Source organism: Pan paniscus, chromosome 10 (genome assembly GCF_029289425.2).
Source record: "Pan paniscus chromosome 10, NHGRI_mPanPan1-v2.0_pri, whole genome shotgun sequence".
Classification (NCBI taxonomy): domain Eukaryota; kingdom Metazoa; phylum Chordata; class Mammalia; order Primates; family Hominidae; genus Pan; species Pan paniscus.
In genome coordinates, this window is record NC_073259.2 from 141,108,581 (window position 1) to 141,126,803 (window position 18,223).

The following is an 18,223-nucleotide window of genomic DNA, read 5'->3' on the forward strand; positions in this document are numbered from 1 at the left end:
CTTGGGTTCAAGTGATTCTTCTGCCTCAGCCTCCCGAGTAGCTGGGACTACAGGTGCACTCCACCATGCCTGGCTGATTTTTGTCTTTTTAGTAGAGACGGGGTTTCACCATACTGGCCAGGCCGATCTCGAATTCCTGACCTCAGGTGATCTACCCCCCTCGGCCTCCCAGAGTGCTGGGATTACAGGCGTGAGCCACCGCGCGTGGTTGCCCTATGTTTTTTTGCCTTTTAGTATTGCCTTGTCCCTTTACGTTCATAGCTAGACATGATGTACTGAGTAAAAGGAATTACTTTTAATAGTACTTTACTAATGTGGTGATGAGATGTCAGGAAAGGGTGAGCATTCTGTAGGCCCCTGATTAGGTCTGTCTCTGTGAGCCTGTTCTCCTGGACTCTCAATCTCACAAGTATTTCCCAGGCCACCCCCACCCCATCCCTTAGATGGGACAGGATGGAATTTGGTATATCTCTCTTCCCTCAGGTTAGTTAAGCTCTGACAAAACCCCAGTATATTAGGCTCTGGGAACCTGGTTGAGCTCCTGAAAGTAAAACTCAGAAAAGCTTGGGACTTTGTCTCCCTCCACTCCCACCATGACTGGGTCCCCCTGGACTTTTTAACTTCAAACATGTACACACCTAGCCTCTAGCAATTTGTCAGTTGCAGTTCAGGTATTTCTGTCCTGACGCTTTCTCACAGAGATTTGTGATCTGGTAACTACTGTGTTTCTGCCTGTCTCTAATTTTGGGGACAGTGGTTTGTTTGCCTTGTATCTTCACTTCTCTTTCAGATCTAAGAAGAGTTGTTGATTTTTCAGTTTGTTAAACTTTTTACTTGTTAGGACAGAGTGGCTACTTCCAAACTCTTTACATGCAGAACTGGAACTATTAATTTTTGATGATACAGTTGATTCTCTTAGAACACAATTCAGTCTCTTATAACCACCCACCCATCCCAATCCCCTCTCTCTCCTCGGAGGTAATCAGTTTGATAGATATTCTTCTAGGTCTTTCCCTGTACATTTTTAATGCATATGTTTATATCCTTAAAATGTTTGTGTTGGCTTATTTTTGTGAAGTTGTATGATATTCTGTTGTATGAACATTTCTTAATTTGTCTGTTGTAATAATCTGTTATCGTCAACATCAGTGTTTAGGTTGTTTTCAGTTACTGGCTATTTTAGATAACATGACTTTGAACATTTTTGTACATTTGTTTTGGTAGACATCAACTATCATTTCTGTTAGGCACATACCAGGATTTTTCAACCTCAGCACTATTGACATTTTGGATGGAATAATTCTTTGTTGTGGAGGAACGTCCTGTGCATCGTGGGTTGCTGAGCAGCATTCCTGGCCCCGACTTATGTAGGTGCCAGTAGCACTGCCCCACTATGACAACCGTAAAGGGCTCCAGACATTGTCACATGCCCCCGGGGGGGCAAAATCTCCCTCCTGCCCATTGAGAACCACTGGGCACATACTTACGAATGATACTGTTGAGTCATTGTATACGTATATTTAAATTTAGTACATACTCTTAGTTTTCCAAAGTGGCGAAATGACTTCACATTCCCAGTACCAGGAATTGAGAACTGCATTTGCTCTATATCCCTTTTTATTTTCATGGAAAAGAGGTTTTCCACTTTTCAAAAAATTGCACCACCATAGTCGATGTGGGTGTGTTGTGTAGGCGTTAGCGGTATTGCCCTCACCATGCGCTCACTGGACAGTAACACAACCCCATGAGAAGGATGGTTTGCTCCACATCCTTAACAGACTTGTATTGGCCATTGTCCTGTTGATGCTCATTTCAGGGATCAGTTGTTTGTTTCTAAATGTCTCCTTGTTTTTTTTTTTTTTTTTTTTTTTAATTCCAGTTCTCCTTTTATTCACTGTATACAACTTCTCTGTATTTTAAATATTTACATAGTTATATATTATGATAGTTATTTGTAATATTACTTGTTTGCTAACATCGTCTGGATCATCTGTGCATCTTTATCAATTATCTGCCTATTCCTTTTGTCAGTCATATTTTCCTGCCTCATGTCTCAAAGTTTTTAATTTTTTGCTGACATTGTTTTAAAAGGAATAACCACAGAGACTGAAGTTTACTGTTGTGGTTTTTTTTGAGACAGAGTCTTGCTCTGTCGCCCAGGCTGGAGTGCAGTGGTGCGATCTTGGCTCACTGCAACCTCTGCCTCCTGGGTTCAAGCAATTCTTCTGCCTCAGCCTACCCAGTAGCTGGGATTACAGGTGCCCACCACTATGCCTGGATAATTTTTGTATATTTAGTAGAGATGGGATTTCACCATGTTGGTCAGGCTGGTCTCAAACTCCTGGCCTCAGGTGATCCACCCACCTTGGCCTCCCAAAGTGCTGGGATTACAGGGGTGAGCCACCATGCCTGACCTTATTGTTGTTTTATATTGTTGTTTTCTCTGTCATGCAGTAGGGGAATGGCTGATCACCTCAATCAAAACAGGAATTGAGCTGTTTAGGGGCTGTGCTCTGTTACCTGTGTCTTCGGGTTTCTGGATGGTATATTTATTGCAGGCTCCTCTCTACTGGTACTTTGTTTCTGGAGCACCTTGAGGCTGCGGGAGACTCAGTCTGCCATTCCAGCCCAGCCTGCAGCTTCTTGCACTGACCAGCATTCAACAGATGTCCCATGGGGAAAACTCACTGTCCACTGGGGCACATCAAAACCTTCACTGGTTTCTCTTTCCCCTAGAATAGTCCTCTGTCTGGGCCGAGCCCTTCCTTCACTGTTCTCAAGCTGAGCAAATGGCCCAGCGAGGTAACAGCCAGCAATTTTAGCTCACCCAAGAGGAGCTCTTTTCTCTCTGCAATTTTAGTTTGTTTAGTCCTCCTTCCTTCCACAGGTCTCTGGTGTTTTAAAAAAGATAAGAGTATTTAAAATTTTCTAGTTGTAGCAGTAGTAGTCCAAGCATATGATTTTATTTTACATTAATGAGAGTTAGAATTATTAGATGAAATAAAATGAAAAACTTTCTTGGTATTTTCATTGAGAATTTATCAAATGTGTAAATTAATTTGTGGAAAATTAATATCTTTGCCATGTAAGTCTACTCATCATAAACATGGCATGTTGCTTCAATCTCTTTGTACTTACATATTTTATCATGTGTATTTTTTGTTAGGTTTTCCTGCATTTTAAAGCTTTTTATTCCTAAGTACTTTCTAGATTTGTTACTGTGATCATATAGGCATTTTCTTACTATATTTTCTGGTTGGTGACTGCTAATGTGCCAAAAAGCTAGTCCTTATTGTTTTGTTTAAAACTGCTACCCTGTTGACTTTTCTTACTGGTTCTCATGGTTTTTTGTTTTGTTTTGTTTTGTTTTCTTAGAAAGAAACATTTAATAGGGACTTAAGAACAGAAGCCATGTCTGTGTCTCATGCAGTGGCAAGACAAGGTGGTGGATCCCTGCACCATTACCCCCAGACCCAGTGCTTCTAGACCTTAGGGAGGGGTGGTTCAGAAGGGATGTGTAAGACAGTTGAAGTACGGTTACATCAAGGTTGTTTGACCTAAGGGTAGGATTTATGGTAAGTACCTGGTCTGACACAAGGAACAATAGATGAACTGGAAATCTTAGAGGCCTTCCCAGAACAGGGGCTAATCAGAAGCCCACACGGTAGATGAACTTCCAAGATGGAGTCCAGAACAGGGGTTAATCAGAAGCCCACATGGTCGATGAGCTTCCAAGATGGAGTTGCTTTGGCCTTCACACTTCACCTCCCAGTCCAGCTTTTCTATCTTATGCGCCCTCCTCTGAACGTTAGGTAGGGTGCCTGATATTGCAGAGCTTTAGCAGCAGTGCAGTGGAAAACAGATTAGGCCAAGGAGGGTTCCAAATTAAGGAGGTTCACAGGGTTGTTGAATCATTTCTAGTCTTCAGAATACTATGACTTTGCTTGTCTCAGATGAAGTAAAACAATGAGAGATACATAACAATAATTTGAATAATAGAAATAGAATGCACACAAGGATTACAAACGAAAGAGAACTTTTGATTGTGCCAGAACAACAGCAGCAAATAACCTGTTCCGTTAATGGGCCGACTAAAAGTATCATGAAGAAAACGAAAACCTGGTTCCTTTTTAGGGACTTCTTGTAGCCAGGAAATAATTCAGAGTTAGCCCAAATTATAGGCAAATAATAAAAACTCAGAACAGCGATCAGAATCTAAAATTTTCTCTCTCTGGTGTCCCTACTTCTACCAAGAATAAATCGTAGCAGGACCAACTTATTTGCAAATAAATTTTGATCTCATTATACTTGGCCTGGTTATTTGCATAAAGAATAGCAAGAATAGTGACCAGCCATGTAGGCTTCTTTTAAGTTGACTTTGCTGGAGCTTTTTTTTTTTTTCTTTTTTCTTTTTGAGACGGAGTCTTGCTCTGTCACCCAGGCTGGAGTGCGGTGGTGTGATCTTGGCTCACTGCAACCTTCGCCTCCCGGGTTCAAGCGATTATCCTGCCTCAGCCTCCTGAGTAGCTGGGATTACAGGTGTGTTCCAGCACGCCTGGCTAATTTTTGTATTTTTAGTAGACATAGGGTTTCACCATGTTGGTCAGGCTGGTCTCAAACTTCTGACCTCATGATCTGCCCTCCTCAGCCTCCCAAAGTGCTGGGATTACAGGCGTAAGCCACCGCTCTCGGCCTTGCTGGAACTTTTTAAAGGAATTTTGGATTCGACTTTTTAAAAGCTTAGAAGGCCAGAAGCCAAGCCAAGGATTTGCTGCTCGACTGTGCTTGTAACACCTGTATGAATTCCTGTCTTCTCGAGATCCCAAAATACCATGAGGTTCCTGAGCCTGTTAGAAAGTGACATTCTTTACTTGCCACAGATCAGGAATCTTTAAGGTGGACAAGGTACCAGGCGAGTCTTTCCAAGGGGCTTTTTATCAGCTCTATAAATCCAACCTAAATTTCTCAAAGCAGCCTGGTTATATCTGAAAATATGCCATTCCATTTGAGGCCTTGATAAAATAACCAGTCTCTCCAATTGTGTCCTTTTTACAAAAGAAAACAGATTCTTGCTGAACTTATGCAAATAACTCTATTGCCATATTTTTTGTATTTTCTGTAGAGACAGGGTTTCACCATGTTAGCCAGGATGGTCTCGATCTCCTGACCTCGTGATCCGCCCGCCTTGGCCTCCCAAAGTGCTAGGATTACAGGTGTGAGCCACTGTGCCCGGCCTAATTTTTGTATTTTTAGTAGGATAGGGTTTCACTATGTTGGCCAGGCTGGTCTTGAACTCCTGATTGCAAGTGATCCACCCACCTCTGCCTCCCAAAGTGCTGGGATTACAGGCGTGAACTACCATGCCTGGCCTGTTTTCATTCGTATCAAGCTTAAAGAAATAGTAGAAGGCTTTAAATAAAATAGACAATAAGCCTCCTGGTCTACCCGCTGCTCCTGGTCTACCCGCTGTCTGCTGTGCACCTTCCCTCTTCCATCCTGTGTCCCCAGAAGCAGCCACTTTGGGCTCCGTTTCGTCTTCTGCTGTCGACCTCCAGCTTCTAATATGGTCACATCGAAGTGACTTGTTTCATGTTTCTTCTCCCTCAGATTTAAAGTAACCAGCTTGATAAGCACCTCAACGTTATAAGGGCACAGTAGTGGCTTCATTTTTCTCATCACAGCCTCAGGCTTCCTGTCAGCCCTTCCCTAGTGCTCGTCGTGAGGAGAGCTGATGATGCTCTGGTCACAGCCTTGTTTGTTATTGACTCTCAGTTACTTTCAGGTATGGGAAAGTTCAGTCCACACTCTCACTCCAAGCTCTTGTACCTCCCCTCATTCTAGCCTGCAGAGGGGAGATGGAGGAGGCTTGTCTGTATTCCCACTTCATTTACTTGTTGCCTTCCGATGGGGGCTCCTTCTGGGTTGGGGTGGGAAAATCAGTGGTTAGAGAAAAAGACACAGAGTCTCCTGTTGTGCGGTGGTCAGTACCCAGAGTTATGACAGGCATCAGTGGGGCTTGGTTGGAGCCTCTGACAGGGCTCTGCCCTGCAGTTCCATGGTGTATGTGATTCTTTCTCTCACTGCGTGCAGACTCACCCAGAAGTCCACTCACTGCCTCTTCCCCTGGGGTCTCCCTCCCTGCAGGTAGTGCTGCTGAGGAGGAGCCTGCTAATGAGCTCAAGTGTCAAGTTCGGGAATCTTCTGGGTGTTCCTTGGGCCCAGGGAAACAGTGCCCTGCCTGAGGTGAGCCGCCGGGAGGCGGGGCCCTGCCTGAGGTGACCTGCTGAACCCTCACTCCCCAGCTGCCTTTTAAGAGTCCCGCGGCAGTCTCTGCCTTCAGAATTTTTCAGAGGAAAGCAGTTATTCGATCCTTGTTTACTTAAATTCTTAAGTACATGTCAGTTCCTTCTGAAAATTACCCAGATTTAGCCTGGTCGGCTGTTGCAGATGGCCAGGTTGTGTGTGGGGCACTTGCACAGTCCCCTTTTCTTAGAGCCCCTGCTGTTTGAGAGGATGGATACCCGCTTCCCTTTCTTCTCACCTGTTCTTAGCAAGGTCACTTTTCTCCTTCAGTGACTCACTTCTGTGGACTGTTTTCTGGTTGGATCTCCCCCATCTTCCGTCATTCATGGACCAGTTATTCACTATCTTCTTTCTCCGTTTGTTATCCCCAGGCTTCTCCACCTCCTTAAAGGGAAAGTTCTGTAGTTTGCTTGGCCAGGCTGCTTGGTGTCCTCCTGGCCCCCCTTCTGTCTCTCAGCGTGCCATGCTGTCTCTATCAGGTTGTGTTCTGGCTCTGTCCCCACAGGATGCCCAGAATCCAGCCACCATTTATCATCCCCATCGCTGTCACTTTGGCCTACACTGCCTTCTTCCACTGGACTAACACAGTTGCCTTCTAACTGGTCTCCCCGTTATCTCCTCTTACACAACCCCCTCCCTCTTCCACAGCAGTCAGGATGATCTCAAAATACCAGTCAGAGCGAGAAGCCTTTCAGTGGCTTCTCACAGCGCTTGCATTTCTGCCTAGGTATAACCTCATCAGAGAGCTGCCCTGATCACCCTGTCTGAAACAGCACCTGTGCCTCCCTCTGTCTCATGACTCTGTCCCTTACCTGCTTGGATTTTTTGTTTGTTTTTTGTTTTTTTGTTTTGAGATGTAGTCTTCTGTGTCGCCCAGGCTGGAGTGCAGTGGTGCGATTTCTACTCACTGCAACCTCCACCTCATGGGTTCAAGCGATTCTCCTGTCTCAGCCTCCTGAGTAGCTGGGGTTGCAGGTGTGTACCAGCATGCCTCGCTAATTTTTGTGTTTTTAATAGAGACAGAGTCTCACCATATTGGCCAGGCTGGTCTTGAACTCCTGACCTCAGGTGATCCACCCGCCTTGGCCTCCCAAAGTGCTGGGATTACAGGTGTGAATCACCATGCCCAGCCTGGATTTTGTTAAGAGTACCTAGCACCACTGGCATGTTAGGTAGTCATGTGTTGGCTGAGTAACACCCACCCTGGAGACCCTAGGTGGGTGGGACCTGGGAGCCTAATTCATATACTGCTTTTAGCTGTTTACAGTTCACACCTCATTCTCGTCATGCAGGATGACTGTTCCCAAAGCTTTTGGGGCTTCTGTGGGAGAGATGGTTTGCTGTGCATCAGCTTACCTCTGGGAGAGCTTTTGCTCACGGAAGTCAGTTACCAGATTTTTGGCTTACTGTTTATTAAAAATTTATCAAAATATCATATTGGCTTCTGTTTACGTAGTTCCCTTTTCTTTTTTTTTTTTTTTTTTGAGTTGGAGTCTCGCTCTGTTGCCCAGCTGGAGTGCAGTGGTGCAATCTCGGCACACTGCAAGCTCTGCCTCCTGGGTTAACACCATTCTCCTGCCTCAGCCTCCCGAGTAGCTGGGACTACAGGCACCCGCCACCACGCCTGGCTAATTTTTTGCATTTTTAGTAGAGACGGGGTTTCACCATGTTAGCCAGGATGGTCTCGATCTCGTGACCTTGTGATCTGCCGCCTCGGCCTCCCAAAGTGCTGGGATTACAGGCATGAGCCACCGCCCCTGGCCTCCCTTTTCTTTTAGAGGTGTGTTTGTGCGTACTGTATTCCTGTATGTAATTTAAATGGGTCTCAGAGGAGGATACTGATAATCATGTTTAAATCTTCTCTCCATTCTCTCTGTTCCTACTTTCAAATCATGTTTAGTCTCCATCTCAACCTCCCTAATGGGCATAAATCTTACAACTTTGTAGGTGTTTTGATTTGTGAAATTATATATTATAGAAAAGCCATCTAGCATAGAAGAATAATGCCTGCGTATTGATGAGCCAGGAGGGATGGTGAACCACGTGGAGGTGCCTGGGCAAGAGGAGTCTGTTGGCTGTAGTGAGACCGTCATGCTACTTGGGATGCATAAGAAATGCCTTTAGTTTAAGTCCCTTGAGTTAAACTGATGTAAAAATGCAATTATTTATGCTAATTCTGTGAGTATCAGCTTTCATTGATGTAGCATTTACCTGATATCTTTTTTCATTTCTTTATTTTCTAATTTGTATTTTTTCTTTGGTGTATCTCATAAGTTTCAAACTGTCTTAGTTTTGTTTTCAGTATGTTTCTTCTAACATGAATGTGTTCTTTCTCAGTCGGTTTTTTCTCTACTGTTGGGGAAGCTGTACTTGTCTTCCTCCCTGCTCCCTCCCTACATTTTTAGTGCTTGATTGTCTTTAAGTTGTTCACAGGCACACTGAACGTTTCCCTTTAAAACAAAGTCTAAACAGTTTCATTTTCTCTTTTCCCAAGTGAAAGATGTTTCTTTATACCTTCATTTTTTATGATTCTCATATATTTGCATCACACACATGCTTAAATTGTAGCTGATTATAATTTTAGTTCAGATGTGTTTGAATCAATAGATTTATGTTCTGCTGATTTCAGTACTCACCGTTGTATCCAGCTTCCCACCAATTCTTTCTGTGTCTTAATGTTGTCTCTATAGGGTGTAATTTTTTTTTTTTAGAGACAGAGTCTGGTTCTGTTGCCCAGTGTAAAGTGCAATGGCATAGTCATGGCCAACTACAGCCTCAAACTCCTGTGCTCAAACCATCCTTCCACCTCAGCCTCCTGAGTAACTGGGACTACAGGCGTGCACCACTATGCCCACACATTTTTTTGTTATTTGTAGAGATGGGGTCTAACTATGTGACCCAGGATAGTCTGAAACTCTTGGCCTCAAGTGATCCTCCCGCCTCAGCCTCCCAAATGCTGGGATTATAGGCATGAGGTACCACATTTGATGGATATAAATTTTCCAGGTGCTAGTATATTTGAAAATGTCTTTTATTTTCCCTTATTTTTGCTTTTTAGTTTGGCTGGTATAAGATTTCAGAATCAGCATTATTTTTTCTCAGTACTTTATTTCTCTCCCACTTTCAAGAAACATTGTTCTTTCCTTTTAGTTGGTTATCAGGTGTTCTCTTTATACTTTATTTTCAGACGTTTCATTACCCTCTGCTTAAATTTGGACCTTTTTTTTGTTTGTTAACTTATCTTGTATTTCAATTGGTAGGTTTTTCTCATGTGAACTCCTGTATTTGTCTTCACTCCAAGAGAATTTTCAGGCCGCATTTCTTTGAACATTGCCCTATTATTTCTCTTATTTATATAAACCTACATTGGTAATTCTTCTATAAACCAGGAAAATCATTCCAGGTTTATTTATTTATTTATTTTTTTGAGACGGAGTCTTGCTCTGTCGCTCAGGCTGGAGTGCAGTGATGCGATCTTGGCTCACTGCAACTTCTGCCTCTCTGGTTCCAGCAATTCTCCTGCCTCAGCCTTCTGAGTAGCTAGGATTGCAGGTGCCCACCCCCACGCCTGGCTAATTTTTGTATTTTTAGTAGAGATGGGGTTTCACCGTGTTGGTCAGGCTGGTCTTGAACTCCTGACCTTGTGATCCGCTTCCCTCGGCCTCCCAGAGTGCTGGGATTACAGGCATGAGCCACCACACCCGGCCAGGTTTATTTTGTAGTCTAGCTCTTACCTGTTCACCTGTTGTAGCCATCGCTGTGGTTTGAGTGTATCTTCCAAATTTCATGTGTTGGAAATTTAATTCCTAAATTTATTTGTTGATGGTATTTGGAGGTGGGACCTTTGGGAGGTATTTAGGATTTGATAAAGTCATCAGGGCAGGGCCCCTATGATGGGATTAGTAGCCTTAAAAGGACAGGAAGAGAGACCTGAGCTGGCATGCTGTCTGTCTCTCATCATGTAGTGCCTTCCACCAAGTTATGACATAGCAAGAAGGCCCTCACCAGATGCCAGCACCATGCTCATGGACTTCCTGGCCTCCAGAACCTTGAGCTAAATGAACATTTTTCTTTATAAATTACCCAGTTTCTGGTATTCTGTTATAAAAATAGAAAACAAAGACAGCAGTCTTTTCGGTGTCTGAAATATTTGTTGTTCCTTGAATTGACCAGGATCTACCATGTGTTCTGTGTGATGCTTGCTTCTGGTACAGGGACTGCAAATTATGTTCCATCTATTTTTTTTTCTTTCTTTCATAATAGATTTGCCAGTTTTTCAGTTGGGCATATACAGAAACTCCATTTCTGAATTTCCCTGCTGTTCCCTCCCAGCCCCCACTCTTTGCTGTTGCTTAGAATGCAGATGTGATGACTAGAGCCATCTTAGACTGGGTTGCCCTGGAAGTGGAAGCCATGTAAGGTGGAGCAAGAGATGGAAGCCCCAGACCAATTGCCTTCAGACTCCTGCAAGTAGAAGGATAAACTCTCTTGTTTATCCCCCTGTTCTCAGCTGAACCTCGTCCAAACACCTCCTGAATTGCCCTTTCTACCCCAACTTCTTGAACACATCATGAATCTTCTAAGACTACTTGAGTGGCTCTCTTCATTTCTGTACAAAATGTACCCTGGATGTTTTTACCAAGGACTCAGAACACCTTATTTTGTTTGCATGTATAAATGTTCATTCCCATCTACAAGATAGAAAGTTTCTTGAAGACAGAACTGGATTTTATTCATCCTGAAATCTTCAGGACCCAAGAGAGTACCGGCAAATAGAAGCTCCTTGATTGATTTTTTCTTTCTTTCTTTTTTTTTTTTTTAGATGGAGTCTCACTCTGTCGCCCAGGCTGGAGTGCAGTGGCACGATCTTGGCTTGCTGCAACCTCTGCTGCCTGGGTTCAAGTGATTCTCCTGCCTCAGCCACCTGAGTAGCTAGGATTACAAGTGCCTGCCACTGCGCCCAGCTAATTTTTGTATTTTTAGTAGAGACAGGGTTTCACCATCTTGGTCAGGCTGGTCTTGAACTCCTGCCCTTGTGATCCACCCGCCTTGGCCTCCGAAAGTGCTGGCGTGAGCCACCGTGCCTGGCACTCCTTGATTGATTTTTAATTCTCTCACAAAGTAAATGCTGAACCAGCCACAGGACATAGTTGGTAGAGGAACATTTATCCCTTCCCAGTTCCTCTGCATCTTTTCCATGTCACCTAATGTAATTGCATCCAATTGAACAGGGTGTGTGTTATTTCAGGGATTATTGTCATTCAAGGATATATCTATGGAGTTCACCTGGGATGAATGGCAGCTACTGGATTCTACACAGAAGTACCTGTACAGAGATGTGATATTGGAAAACTATCATAACCTGATATCAGTGGGTAAGTACTGCATCTCAATGTTACTCAGATAGTGAATATTAAATTGCCATCCCTTTTTTTGTTGTTGAACTACTCTGGGATCTCTGAAGTGCTTAATGATTATGAACTTGAACTTTAGGGGTCAAATTTCCTTAGTCCCTATTTGTCCCACACTTCTTAATTGTAATCTTTCCCCAAGTGAGATGAGCAGTTTTGCTCTGTAGCTCTTGATTCCTCGGTCCTGTCCCTAACAGCCTGGTCCCCACCCTTTGTGATTTCCCATCAACAGGGTATCATGGTACCAAGCCTGACTTAATCTTCAAGTTGGAACAAGGAGAAGATCCATGGATAATAAATGCCAAAATTTCCAGGCAGAGCTGTCCAGGTGGGTGAGTGAGAAAGAGGAAGGTGGGAGGCATGGGAGTGAGCTGATGAGTACCTGAGGAGTGGGCACTCACAGTGTTGTCTTCAGAAATGCTTCTGGAAGTCCTTGAGCTACTGGAGCTGACTCAGGATGAAGCCAGGAGCTCCTCAGATGACATCGCCGTCACTCTTCATATATTTGGGTTTTTCTTCCCCCTTACTGTTGAGAGGCAGGCTTGCCCCTCTTTCCTGAACTCTGCTTCAGGTTTGCTTTTGGGTAAGTTTCCGTCCTCCCCATGGTCATGGGTTTTATTGGGCATCGAGACCTTTAGAGGATTGCTTTTTCCCCTCACTTGCTGTGGCTCGTTGCCCTCTATTTCCATTTCTTTTATTTCCTCCTTTGCCTTCCACAGTTAAATCCCCTAGACTTGACTCACCGTCTTAGCCCTGGTGTCTCCTATATCTTTGAGTGACTTTACACACCTTATACTTCCCTTTTGCGTTGTCCAGAGGGGTATTTTTTCCCAGTTTGGCTCTCCTCTCCGAATGTTGTAACTGTCGAAAGGCTCTTCCGTTCCGAAGGTTTACGCTTTCCCCCCAGTGTTGTAACGTCAAAATTGACGTCTTTCTCTTTGGCACTTGAGTCCTGGGTTTTACCTGCCTGTGGGAGCGCTACCCCACGCTTTCCCAGACTTTACTCTCAGTATCAGAAATGGGGATTTCCTTCTAAAATTACCGTTCTTCCTCAAAAGAAATGGCCAGAGTCCTTCATTTTCTTCCACAAGTTTCTTTCTTAGTGTTTCCATCTCTAAGGAGCAGTGCCATCTTGCCGTTCAAGCTGTTGACTCCTCCCCTTCTCTGCTCCCACATCCAGTCCCTTAGCAAACCGTCTTAGTTCTCTCTCCCGTATGTTCCAAATTTCCTCAACTCCAGACATGTGTTAGGCCATTCTTTCATTGCTATAAAGAAATACCTGAGACTGGCCGGGCACGGTGGCTCATGCCTGTAATCCCAGCACTTTGGGAGGCCGAGGCGGGTGGATCACAGGGCCAGGAGATGGAGACCATCCTGACTAACATGGTGAAACCCCGTCTTTACTAAAAATACAAAAAATTAGCGGGATGTGGTGGTGGGCGCCTGTAGTCCCAGCTACTCAGGAGGCTGAGGCAGGAGAATGGTGTGAACCTGGGAGGCGGAGCTTGCAGTGAGCCGAGATGGTGCCACTGCACTCCAGCCTGGGCAACAGAGCGAGACTCCATCTCAAAAAAAAAAAGAAAAAGAAAAACACCTGAGACTAAATTTATAAGAAAAGAGGTTTAATTGGCTCAGAGTTCTGCAGGCTGTATGGGAAGCATGGCAGCCTTTGCTTCTGGGGAGGTCTCAGGTAGCTCTGGTCATAGTGGAAGGCAAAGGGGGAGCAAGCACGTCACATGGTGAAAGCAGGAGTAAGGCGGGGCGGGGAATGTGCCACATACTATCAAATGACCAGATCTCACAAGAACTCACTATTGTGAAGACTGCACCAAGCCATGAGGGATCTGCCCCCATAATCCAGATGCAGACACCTCCCACCAGGCCCCACCTCCAGCACTAGAGATTCTAATTCAACATGAGACTTGGGCGGGGACAGATATCCAAAGTATATCAAGAACTGTAGTTCAAATTATTATCTCATTCTGGACTGCTACAATAGCTTCCTAAAGTATTTCTCTGTCTTTTTCTTACTTTTTACAGAACAGTCAAACTGATCTTTTAAATGCAGAAGATTGAGATTTTCTGTAATTAAAACCTTCAGGCTGGGCACAGTGGTTCACACCTGTAATCCCAGTACTGTGGGAGGCCAAGGCGGGCAGATCGCTTGAGCTCAGGAGTTTGAGACCAGCCTGGCCAACAAGTGAAACCCCATCTCTACTAAAAATACAAAAATTAGCTGGGCATGGTGGCATGTGCCTGTAGTCCCAGCTACTCAGGAATCTGACATGGGAGGATTACTTGAACCCAGGAGGTCGAGGCTGCAGTAAGCCAAGATTGCGCCACTGCACTCCAGCCTGAGTGAAAGAGCAAGACCCTGTCTCAAAAAAAAAAAAAAATCTTAAAAATATAAACAACTTTTTGCCATGGATTTGAATAATTTGGTTCTGCTTTCATTCCATTCACTCAGTGGGTTTTAGCTTTCCTGGCCTTTTTCTGTTTCTTAAACCCTGTCAGTCAGGCTTCCTCCTCAGGAACTTTGTACTTGGTGCAGTGGCATGGTCTCGGCTCACTGCAACCTCTGCCTCTCAGGTTCAAGCGATTCTTCTGCCTCAGCTTCCCTAGTAGCTGGGATTACAGGTGCCCGCCACCATGCCTGGCTAATCCAAGTGCCAATTTTAAACCTCTATTTTAAAAACTATTTTTGATTACTGGTAATTTGCTACCAGTTTTCACGACGGGACCTGTTTTGGTTTGTTTTGATTCAGTTCCCTTGCCCCCATGCTTGGCCAGTATTTCTTTTGAACCAGTGTGGTTGGGTTGTTACCAAAAGAGAAAGGTTGATTACATCACAGTCCTAATACTGTTTAATTCCATATCAGGTTTATGTTATGATTCAAAAAGTTATATTTTGTTTGTTTGTTTGTAGATGGCTGGGAAGAATGGTACCAGAACAATCAAGATGAGCTTGAGAGTATTGAAAGAAGCTATGCTTGTAGTGTGTTGGGAAGACTTAATCTGAGCAAAACCCATGATTCTTCAAGACACAGACTCTATAACACACATGGAAAAAGTTTGACACAAAACTCAGCTCCAAGCAGAAGTTATTTAAGAAAGAATCCTGATAAGTTTCATGGTTATGAAGAACCATATTTTCTTAAGCATCAAAGAGCTCATAGCATAGAAAAAAACTGTGTGTGTAGTGAATGTGGGAAAGCTTTTCGTTGTAAGTCACAGCTCATTGTACATCTCAGAATTCATACAGGAGAGAGACCTTATGAATGCAGTAAATGTGAAAGAGCCTTCAGTGCCAAGTCAAACCTTAATGCTCATCAGAGAGTTCATACAGGAGAAAAACCCTACTCATGTAGTGAGTGCGAGAAGGTCTTCTCTTTCAGGTCACAGCTCATTGTCCATCAGGAAATTCACACAGGAGGGAAACCGTATGGCTGCAGTGAATGTGGGAAAGCCTACAGTTGGAAATCACAGCTTCTTTTACACCAGAGAAGTCACACAGGAGTGAAACCGTATGAATGCAGCGAATGTGGGAAAGCCTTTAGTTTGAAGTCTCCATTCGTTGTACACCAGAGAACTCATACAGGAGTGAAACCCCATAAATGCAGTGAATGTGGGAAAGCCTTTAGGAGTAAGTCCTATCTCCTTGTTCACATCCGAATGCATACAGGAGAAAAACCCTATCAATGCAGTGATTGTGGGAAAGCCTTCAATATGAAGACACAACTCATTGTACATCAGGGAGTTCACACAGGAAATAATCCTTATCAATGCGGTGAATGTGGGAAAGCCTTTGGTAGGAAGGAACAGCTCACTGCACATCTGAGAGCTCATGCAGGAGAGAAGCCCTATGGATGCAGTGAATGTGGGAAGGCTTTCAGCAGCAAGTCATACCTTGTTATACATAGGAGAACACACACCGGAGAGAGACCCTATGAATGTAGTTTGTGTGAGAGAGCCTTTTGTGGAAAATCACAGCTGATTATACATCAGAGAACTCATTCAACTGAGAAGCCCTATGAATGCAACGAATGTGAAAAAGCCTACCCTAGGAAGGCATCACTTCAGATACACCAGAAAACTCATTCGGGAGAGAAACCTTTTAAATGCAGTGAATGTGGAAAAGCCTTCACTCAGAAGTCATCTCTCAGTGAACATCAGAGAGTTCACACCGGAGAGAAACCATGGAAATGCTCTGAATGTGGGAAATCCTTCTGTTGGAATTCAGGGCTTCGTATACATCGGAAGACTCATAAATGAGAAATCAGAATGATGCAATGTGAGAAACATGTTCAGGAGACTTCGGATAATATAGACAGGATTTACAAGCAGGAGGCCCTAAAATTACACTCATGTCAAAAATCAAGAGAGGAGAGAGACCAACCATGTTTGGGATGAGTGTAAAAGCTTTCAGAAATAAGTTACAAATATTTGTAGATGAAAATAACGGAAGAAATGTGGAGCAATAAATATCAAATGTTGTAGTATCATCATGAAGATTCAGAGAATTTACACTAGGAACACCTTATAAGTTGAATAAATTAAGGAAGCATTTTCCCATTGAAAGTGTGTTCCATGGAAAGTCACATTCCAGATTTGAAGCTGTGTTTTTGTAAAATAAAATCTTGGTATGAACAGTTGACTTCATGGTGGAGTATAAAGTTGTTTTTTAAAAAATATGTAAATAATGTTCAGGAAAAACGCCGGGAACAGATTCTTAAAGTTAACGGATATTTAATGTGACTTTCCTGAGTTAACACTGAATAGTATTTCTAAAATTTTTTGTACTTTATTTTTTAATGTAACTTGTTCTATCTATCTATATATATATTTGATAGTTTGTGGAATAATATCCCCCAGTATTTTCCATATTAAATGCTAATTATCTTTTGATTTCTTTTTCATAAGCAGATCTGGCATTTATTACAGGGCTGCCGCTTAAGAGAACTCATTGTAATGAATGTTTATTATATTTTGCAGTTCCATGCCTGTTGTCCATTGATTGACATGAGCACCCTTGTTTTCTCTGGAGAAATACCTCCCCTCTCTGGGGTGCTTCCTGTGGTAGTGTCTTTCAGGTATCCGTTCCACTAGCTACAGGTGAGCATTTTACCCATTGTTGGATAATGGTAATCTCTTTTTCAGAATTTTGAGTCTGTAATTCATTTGTACATGAACCAGAAAATGTGGGAACTCATTCATTCTTGTCCCAGAATTCTGTTGAGAACATCCATTCATTCTGGCTAATTGATTACAAGAATAACTGTGGATACGATCCCTTTAGAACCTGCTTCTCTGATCTGTGTGTTTCCTCACTTCTCAATAAAAATGTCTTTTGCTTTTTGTTGTTTGGGTTTTTTTTGTTTTTTTTTTTTTTTGAGACTAAGTTTCACTCTTGTCCTCCAGGCTGGAATGCAATGGCATGATCTCAGCTCACTGCAACTTCCACCTCCTGGGTTCAAGCAATTTCCTTGCCTTAGCCTCCCAAGTGGCTAGGATTACATGCCTGGCTAATATTTGTATTTTTAGTATAGACGGGGTTTCACCATGTTGGCCAGGCTGGTCTTGAACTCCTGACCTCAGGTGATCCGCCCACTTCAGCCTCCCAAAGTCATGGGATTACAGGTGTGAGCCACCGAGCCCGGCCACCTTTCTATTTCTTATAACCTAAGGGCTTTAACTGATCAGTTGTTGCCTTGGTAGCATGTAGTTAACAAAGTGGGGTATATGATTTAGGTTTGTTTGTTTTTCCTGAGACAAGAAAATCGCATTCTTGTTTATATTTGAAGATAGCAACTTTTAGCCATCATGTGAAATAGTGTTATTGTTTCTGTACACCTGGAACGTTGTAGTGCCTGATGCTGAGATTTTGGAAACACTGAAGAATTATAGCCTTATACGAATTTTAAATTTATGAGAAAATCTGAGACAGGGGCAGAGATGGCTGATTTTGATCTTGCTAGATCTTAGACCATGAGAATGACAGGCCTGAAGCCCTGAAATCTCACCTCAGGGTGGAGTGTCAGACTTGGCAACTTTGACATTGCTGAAAAAGTTTCTTACAGCTGTAGGAGTGAGGTGGTGGGAATCAAATAGTATATTTGGCTTGGTGAATTAAAGTCAGTTCACCTCAAATGTTTACTAAATCCCTTAATGTAAACATGCATTGAAAAAGTTATCCTCAACCTTCCCCCCCCCAAAAAAGTTATCCCTTGATAATTTGAATAGGAATATCTGGGAAGAACCTGAGGACTCAGCCTAGCAAGCTCTTGTGATAGACTTTGAATAGCAGTATCTGCGAAGAACCTGAGGCCTCAGCCTAGCAAACTCTTCTGATAGACTTTGAATAGGAGTATCTGGAAAGAACCTGAGGACTCAGCCTAGCAAACTCTTCTGATAGACTTTGAATAGGAATGTCTGGGAAGAACCTGAGGCCTCAGCCTAGCAAACTCTTTGATAGACTTTGAATAGGAATGTCTGGGAAGAACCTGAGGACT

At 43.3% G+C, this 18,223-nt stretch overlaps 1 protein-coding gene and 1 pseudogene across 9 annotated transcripts in view; one reads left to right on the plus strand and one right to left on the minus strand.

Moving 5' to 3' along the window:
* The window catches only part of ZNF26 (zinc finger protein 26), a 51,897-nt gene extending 34,828 nt beyond the window's left edge, over nucleotides 1-17,069 (plus strand). For 6 of the 9 annotated variants that reach the window (XM_055096454.1, XM_008967319.5, XM_055096455.1 and 3 more), the window contains 3 exons: nucleotides 11,552-11,678; nucleotides 11,947-12,042; nucleotides 14,641-17,069. In XM_055096454.1, coding sequence (XP_054952429.1) covers nucleotides 11,552-11,678; nucleotides 11,947-12,042; nucleotides 14,641-15,986 — 1,569 coding nt within the window. In that variant the 3' untranslated portion in view covers nucleotides 15,987-17,069. Of the gene's footprint in view, nucleotides 1-10,566; nucleotides 11,679-11,946; nucleotides 12,043-14,640 lie in introns of all 9 variants that reach the window. The other 3 variants (XM_063593795.1, XM_063593797.1, XM_063593796.1) reach the window with 2 other exon arrangements.
* On the minus strand, nucleotides 1,646-1,758 carry LOC112436818 (U4atac minor spliceosomal RNA; annotated as a pseudogene).
* Nucleotides 17,070-18,223: the final 1,154 nt, after the last annotated feature.